General features: G+C 41.3%; 1 protein-coding gene across 1 annotated transcript in view; it reads right to left on the bottom strand.

Annotated features, from left to right (window-relative positions):
• EFHC2 (EF-hand domain containing 2) overlaps positions 1–8,309 on the bottom strand; it is a 233,751-nt gene that overhangs the window by 34,222 nt on the left and 191,220 nt on the right. The window contains exon 13 of the mRNA XM_007955608.1: positions 6,814–6,906. Within this exon, the coding sequence (XP_007953799.1) occupies positions 6,814–6,906 (93 nt within the window). The remainder of the gene's footprint in view (positions 1–6,813; positions 6,907–8,309) is intronic.

The raw sequence follows: 8,309 nt of genomic DNA, 5'->3' as shown, positions 1-8,309 counted from the left end.
AGATGTTGCATTGTGGTAAATTGTAGTCAGTATCATGAGACAAAGTGTATGTGAACTGCTGTATGGAAAGTGAATTTGCTCCGTACATTTTCACCCAAATCACACACACAAAAAAAAATGTGGGAAGCATCAGGTGTGTGTATATGTATGTGAGTGAGAGAGAAAGGAAGGCACTTCTTTCTGAAAACTTCCCAGTGTACCAAACACTCCACCAATAGCAGCCACACAGCCCTACCCTTGCCCTGGAGCTTCACTGTCAGGCATCTGGGGTTGAAATCACATGAACCCAAACCGCACTTCTGGAAGCGGGGCCAGGGACAGGGCTGGGTCGAGTATAATGAGATGATTTTAAAGCTCCATTTTAGAGCCCTATTTACTTCTTCCATTTTAACTGATGTTTCTGGATGATGCACCAGCTCTCTTGGGAAGCCAGTTATAAGGCACTCCATGGAACCCAAAGCCAGCTGTAAAAGATGAGCTTAGGGCAGAGACACAAGGGACAGAGCTTCACTTGAATTTCCAGTTAGTCTAGGTCTAGAATAAAATGGCCATAATGAGGAGAGGAAGCTGCCTCTTTACCCCCAGATCCACAAGAAGCATGGAATGGGATGACCTCAGAATTTGCTCCATCTCATATGGCTCGAGAATCACAATTTTTTGCTTATTTGTATCAAGGCAACATTAATATCTAAATGAAGGCTGAGAGGTGTTGAGTTAATTGACAAGGGTCATATAGCCAGAAAGTAGCAAAGCTGGACTTCAGTATCAGCTCTGGTAGATACCAAGTTCATATTCTTCTACTCCCTGTCCTGCCCAATGTGGAAGTCCCTGGGTGGTGGAAATAGTTAAGCCCTTGACTGCTAACTGAGAGTTTGGTGATTTAAGTCCACCCAGAATTTCTGAAGAAATTCGGCCTGGTGATCTACTTCTAAGAAATCAGCCATTGAAACCTTAAGGAGCACATTTCTATTCTGATATACATGAGGCCACCTTGAGTTGGAATCTACTGAATGGTATGTGGTTACATGGCTTATCTGCCCAGTGTACAAGCACTGGATACATTTAAGAGGCTGCAAGGATGAATAAGATATAGGCCTGTGGTAGTTAAGTTTGTGTGTCAACTTGGCTGGGACTGGTTGAGTGGCTGGGTAGCTGGATGTAGTGATCCCCATGATGAAACTGGTAATCAGCTCTATGGTGGAATTTACTGTGAGGAGCTGAGTAGCTGCCTTAGGGATGTGGTATGCTTCCTGTACATAAGGAGAAACCTTGGGGAATGGTCTCTAGCTTATGGCACACTTGAACACTGCATGTAGCCGTGTTGTTGTTCAACAGCCTGCCACGCTCTGCCAACCCTGGGACTTTCAATGGTCTTGAATTAATGGCCTGCCATGTGGTTTGTTAACATCGGGACTGTGCCTTTTTTACTTGTCAACCTTGGGCTTGTCAGTCTCAGCAGCCAGCAGCTTTCTGAGTGAAGAAAAGCCTCTAGCTTCAGTGGGCCGGAAGCAGGAGGCAGAACTGAAGCCCAAGGTTGAGGGGCTTTCATACAGTCCCCTAGAGCCTGGCATTTTGAACTGAGACTTAAAGCCTCCAAACTGTTAGAGAATAAACTCCTGTTGTTCAAACACCACATTTGTGGTATATTCCTATCAGAGTGGCACTAGGTAACCAGAACAAGGCCCTATTCCTAGGAGCTCAGACAGAAACAAAGGCTTAGGGTATCTTAGCGATTCCTGGTTTTAATTCCATGAGTGACTCATCTCAGCCCAAAGCAAGTGAGCAAGTGAACAAGTCTCTGTATACCTCATAAGTCTGCACTTAAGAAATGAGGAACAATGGCTATCATCAAGTAAAATGTACCTTTTTATACGCACAAGAATTTACAAAAGATTCTAAGGCTCTTGGCACTAAGTCAATACAAAGTGTCACTCTTGTTATTAATGGGTAATAGCTACTACTCCATAGAACGTTTAAGTCTGATGCTCTGTGCATTAGTGAAATGAATTCGCTTGGCAAGTGAGGTGACCTCATACCAGTTTACACAGCATGAGCTGAAGGAGGGCTTGGGTTACTGGATGTGAAGATTTTAAAGTCCTGATTCCAGCTTCAGTTGAGCTAATAAGGAGAAAAACCTAACTGAATGCTAAGAAAAATGTAATTGGGGTAGAAAGGGAATTTTAGTAGCAAAACACAGGGTCAGGAGGAATATGGGGGTAACAATCACTGACTGAAAGTGTCCAAACCTTGAGCCATCTTTCTTTTTCCTATCCTGATCTGCATTCATAGCAAAGTTAAGCAGCTGCCCTTCTCCATCCCAAAGGTTGACTTCTGAAGCAGGCAGGTAAAACTAGCCCTGGGCAGAACATGCACTGAACAAAATCAAACCAACTTCATGCCTGTCTCTCCTGGGAGGCTCTAGACGTCAGAGGAGGCTCTGGCTCAGCGTGCCATAGGAAGGCTACACAGAAAGAGACTCTGGTTGAGGCTTTGTAAAGCCCTGTGGAGTCTGTGGGGAACAATAAGAATGTAGATTATAAATGCAAGCTGCAGGCTGATGGGCCCACTAGGAATTAGGACAGTCTTTGAAAGGAATCTGCAGAGATGATGCAAAACACCAAGCATGTGACCCAAATCATGGCAGGGCATATTGCAGGGAGAGGGGAATGGGAATGAGACATTTTCTAATCTGATTAGTCTGAACTTTCCCCTGAGTGTGGACAAGGGTCACTGCGCAATTAGAGGCAGGGTTTAGACTGAACATGGACTGCTTAGCTGCTGAGAGGGATGACCTCCTCAAAGCTTATGCTGGGCTTGGAGGCAAATGTGGTTTGAGACGACTTTGAAGCAAGTTGCGGAATGGTCTTTCTGCCTCTAGTGTCAAATTTTAAAGGCAAAGACAAAACAGTCTGCTGAAAGAATGAGGGGATGATGACTTGGTGGCCTCTGCATTGGGGAAGAAACATCTAGGTCCTCCAGAGGCCAGGCTCCCACATTATCAGACTTTTTAGGACAACTCATCCTCCAGGCCATCAAGAGATAATCTAATAAACATCCACAGCTTCCTGATCAGAAGACAGTTTAATGTGTGAAAGGCATTCAGATCCAAGAATTTAAAAACAAGGCCTCCTCTGTAGAGAAAGATACAGGTTTCTTGCAGTTCATTTCTAAGTTAGAGTGTGTGGTCTATGGCTGCTGACTTAAACTTCTCTCCTAGATTTTAATCAATTCTTTGTACCAGGCACTAACTATGCCAGGTATTTTACCTATATTATCTCAGTTAGTCCTCAGAAACCCTAGAAAGCAGAAATTATGATCTCATTCTAGAGGTGAAAAATCTTGTACAAGATCACATAACTCATAAGTGTATGTAAAGAGTGTAAGAGAAAAGGTAGGAGTAAAACAGTCAAGACATGACAACACACTGGTTGTTCATAAGTAGTGAATCAAATAGGTTAGAAGCAGGTCTCTGAATCTTAATGGATCAAAGAATGGTCAAGTCACAACTCTTTGTTACAAGATAAGGGACAAAACATAAATTGTGTTGTGAGAATCCTTGTCATTGTTGTTGTTATGTGCCGTGGAGTTGGACCCGACTCATAGTGACACCTCCTTGGGTTTCTGAGGTGATATCACTATGGAAGTAGATTGCCCAACCTTCCTTCCAAGGAGTGGCTCATGGGTTTGAACCGCCAGCCTTCTGGTTAGCAGTCAAGAGCCTTAGGCATTATGCTACCAGAGCTCCCTGTGAGAATCCTTAGCAGGAAATAATCACTGCTAGCCTAGTAAATCCAAGAGAATTTCATGGATGTAGTGCTACTTGAACTGGGTTCTGGAAGAAAGAACAAGTTATCAACCAAACCAACTGTCATAGAGTCAATTCTGACTCATAAAGACCCCCACTGGGTTTCCAACATGGTAAATCTCTACAGAAGAAGACTGTCCCATCTTCTTCTGCAGAGCAGCTGGTGGGTTTGAACCACCAACCTTCTGGTTAGTAGTCAAATGTCTTAGGCACTGAGATACCAGAGTTCCTTAAGTTATCAACAGATGAAGAAATATGGAAGCTATTTCCTACTGAGGAAACAGCAAGAGCAAAGGCAAAAAAAAAAAAAAAAAAGTGGGAAGGCACAGTTATATGAGTGGAATGCCAGATGGCCCATTTGACTGGATTATTGGGAAAATAAGAGGAGCTTTGGCAGCATGAGTCAATAGATTCAAGTCCCAGCCGTAAAGAACCCTGACTCCTAGACCTGCCTACTTTATCCCAGGTCCTTTACACTAAGATTACCTATACATCACATTGCTGCCAGCAAAAAAAAGTAAATGAGCATAACTTCTGGAAAATTACTGCAGATCAACCCAACACACACACACACACGTCTAACTGGACTGGATTCCCCTCCAGACATCTTGGACTCTGTTTCATTATATGGGATTTAGTTTTACCTGTTCCCTTGGCTTCTCTTTTTTGTCTCAGATTATGACTCCCTTCTCCAACCCTTGCTTGAGAACAATGTCCCAACTGACCACCCCAAGCTCTACAAAAGAGATGGGGGAGAAGTAGTTCAAAGCTAAGGAATCTGGTCTTTCCTTAGAGAACAAAGAGACATCACAGGATTTGTGAATAGAAAAATGACACAATGGCATTTGTGCTCTAGAAGGTACTCAGCAGCTGTATTTAAGGATGGATTTTAAAATTTAGAGTTCTGTGGAAGAAAAGAAAGACCAATATAGAGGTTCTTGCAATATTCAAGAAGAAATATGGGTCAGACCAAAGAGTAATATTGGTGAGAATAGAGAGAAGAGAGTAGATATAAATGGTAATATTATATCCCCAAAAGATGTGTTGTAAATCCTAACCTCTATGCCTGTGGTTATAATCCCACTTGGGAATGGGTTGTCTTTTTATGTTAATGAAGCAAGATTAGTGTAGGGTGTATCTTGAGTCAATCTTGAGCAAGCTAGGAAGCAGAGATGGGGGCAAGACAGATGTCAAGCTACATGAAGATCACCAGGAGCAGAAGCTCAAAGAAAAAAGGACGTTTCTCCAGAGTTGAAAGAGAAAGAAAGGCTTCTTAGAGCTAGCTCTGAATTTGGACTTCTGGGAGCTCTGGTGGTGTAGTGCCTCAGGCATTTGACTACTAACCAGAAGACTGGTGGTTCAAACCTACCAGCCACTCTTTGGAAGGAAGACTGGGCAATCTACTTCTGTAGAGATACTGCCTTGGAAATCCAAGGAGGGGTCTCTATGAGTCGGGACCCACTCGACGGCAGTGAGTTTGGTTTTTGGTTTGGTTGGCCTCCTAAACTGTGACATAATACATTTCTGTTTGTTAAAGCCACCTTTGTGGCGTTTCTGTTAAAGCAGCACTAAAACAACTAAAACTGGTAGTAAGTGGGTAGAACTGTCAAGATGTCCTAATAAACAATAATTTGAATTAGTTACAGGCAGAAGATGTGCATTTGAAAAGCTCGTGGGTCAAGTCATAGGTCTTCTTCAAGACTATGTAACTTTGGGCAAAATACTTTATCTCTCTAAACCTCAGCTTGATCATATGTAAGACAGGAAGGATAAGAGCTCTGGCCTCACAAAGTTCCTTTCCAAAAGTAAACAAGATAATGTTACTGAACAACAAACACAATGCCTGTGGTAGTTAAGTTTGTGTGTCAACTTGGCTGGGCCTGGTTGAGTGGCTGGGCAGCTGAAGGTAGTTATTCCCCATGATGAGACTGGCAATCAACCACAAGCAGCTGAGTAGCTACTTTAAGGATGTGGTATAAGGAGAAGCTTTGGGATTGGTCTCTAGCTTTTTGGCACACTTGAACCCTGCATGTAGTCAAGTCATTGATCAATAGCCTGCCATACCCTGCTGATCTGGGGACTTTTTCTGGACTTGAATCAGTGGCCTGCCATGTTGTTTGGTGATCTCGGAACTCTGACTTTTCACTTGTCTACCTTGTCAGCCTCAGCAGCCAGATGCTGCCTGAGAGAAGAAAAGCCTCTAGCTTCAGGGGGCCTGGGGCAAGAGGCAGAGCTGAAGCCCAAGGGGCTTTCACCCAGCCACTAGAGCCTGGCACTTTGAACTCAGACTTCTAGCCTCCAAAATTGTAAGAGAATAAACTCCTGTTTGTTAAAGCCATCCCATTTGTGGTATATTTTCTGTTAGAGCAGCACAGAGGTACCCAAAACAATACCTAAAACACAGTCCAAAATGTCAGAATTATCAAGATATGTAAATAAGATGAGGGGCTGGGATGATGCCATAGGAAGCATAAAAGATGACCACAGTTTTGAATTTGGATGGCTGGGAGGATGGTGCTCAGAAGTAAAAAATCAAGTTCAACAGGAGAAATGAGGCATCTGAAAAATACATTTGGGACATCATAATCTATGCTTTATATCAGGTGTAGGAAAGAGCCCTCTGCTAACAACAGTAGGTCCTCTTACTGTATGTCTTAATCATTAGGAAATACTTTGAGAAACTTGCCCTGAATTTTACATTTAATATCTTCAAAACCAACAAAGTTGAACAATTTCCTTTCATTTTGTCCAGGAACCTATATGTATGCAAGTGTGTATTAATGTTAAAAAAAATCAAGTAATAATTCATAAAAAGCTCTGTTCTCTAACATCCAAAATCACAACTAACTTCACCTTTTGTAATACTTGAATGAAGGCATGTCATTAATAATATAATCAAAACACAAGAGGTCAAGGGCAACTAACAGTAAATATAAAACCAGGACTAGTCAGTCTCCAAAACAAAAATATGCAGGACAACCTCCATCCAGAATGGAGCTCTTGCTTACCTGGACAGTAAGGTTACCAGAAGATCTTCCGTCAGAGGTAACCTAGAGGACTTGCATATCCTTCTCATGTCTTTGCTGGGTAATACATTTTTTCTGCAATTAAGACAAAGAAAATAGGCTTATATATACCTAGTGTCCCTCTTCTAACAATTACATATTAAAAGAAAGGAAATACAGAGATGGCTTAAAAATGTGCAGAGGGAAATAAGCATGAAAATTGGTATTGGCATTTGCAGTGAGGAAAAACAATCATATTACATTTCACCAACTTTTTCCATTTTAGAAATCACCAGATTCTGCCCTCACAAAGGCCTTTCCGTGAAAACTCAGAATTCGTGGTTAGCAATAGTACAGCCTATTAATATTAAAGTTGAAGCCATGAGTGTTGCTCTAAGTAATTAATCTTCATTCTTGACCACTAGTCAAAAATGGTTCTGATATTTGAAAACATCTCTTAATTTGACAGGCATCTAGAGCCTCCCTCAAAGACTTCAGGGTGTTTTTCTGGTCTTTTCCTTGGACCCAAACCTTATATCCTGGGAACCACAGTTGGGGCATAAACCTCAGTTTGTCAGGTAATTTCTCCAGAAAAACCCATGAGTAATTCTTACCAACATGTTGGGGGCACAGAAATGCCTATCTCACTCAATGAATGTTCTTCCAGGTATCAGGCAAAATTACAACCAACAGGGAAAAAAACTGAGCTTCTTTCTTTGTAATGAGGTTGTAAAATAATAAGAATGTTTATGTCTAGATTCAAAGCTTGTTGGATCTGGATGAATCTCAGGGCTGTCTGTTCAAACAAACATCCTCATAATTCTAATGAGGTGTTCCTTTAGTGAAAGAAACTCATACTTCTCACCCTAATAATAATAAAAATTCAAGCAGAAATAAAACAAACAGAAAAGAGAAAGACAATAGAAAAAATCAACAGGACTACGAGTTGGTTCCTTGAAGATATTAATAAAATTGACAAAACACTGACAAATTTAACAAAGGAAAAGAGGGAGAGAATACAAAATAACCTGAATGAGGAATGAATTGGGCGACACCACAACAGAACCAACAGAATTAAAATGATAATATCAAGATACTATGAAGAACTATATACTCCAACAACTTCAAAACACTAGAAGAAATGGACAGATTTCTAGAAACACAACACTTACCTAAACTAACACAGACTGATGTGGAAAAGTTGAACAGGTCCATCACAAAAGAAGAAATTGAACAGGTCATCAAAATATTACCAACCAAAAAAAGTACTTGGCCAGACAGTTTCACTGCAGAATTTGAACAAATGCTCAGAGAAAAACGGATACCAATCCTACTCAAACTATTCCAAAACACAGAAAAGGATAGAATCCTCCCTAACTCATTTCATGAAGCAAGCATAACCTTGACACTAAAACCAGGCAAAGACATCACTCTAAAGGAAAACTACAGACCAATATCCCTCATGAATATAGATGCAAAAATCTTCAACAAAATCCTAG

This window comes from Orycteropus afer, unplaced genomic scaffold (genome assembly GCF_000298275.1).
Source record: "Orycteropus afer afer isolate SDZICR_OR568_19922 unplaced genomic scaffold, OryAfe1.0 scaffold00517, whole genome shotgun sequence".
Classification (NCBI taxonomy): domain Eukaryota; kingdom Metazoa; phylum Chordata; class Mammalia; order Tubulidentata; family Orycteropodidae; genus Orycteropus; species Orycteropus afer.
This window is presented reverse-complemented; position numbering and strand designations above follow the sequence as displayed.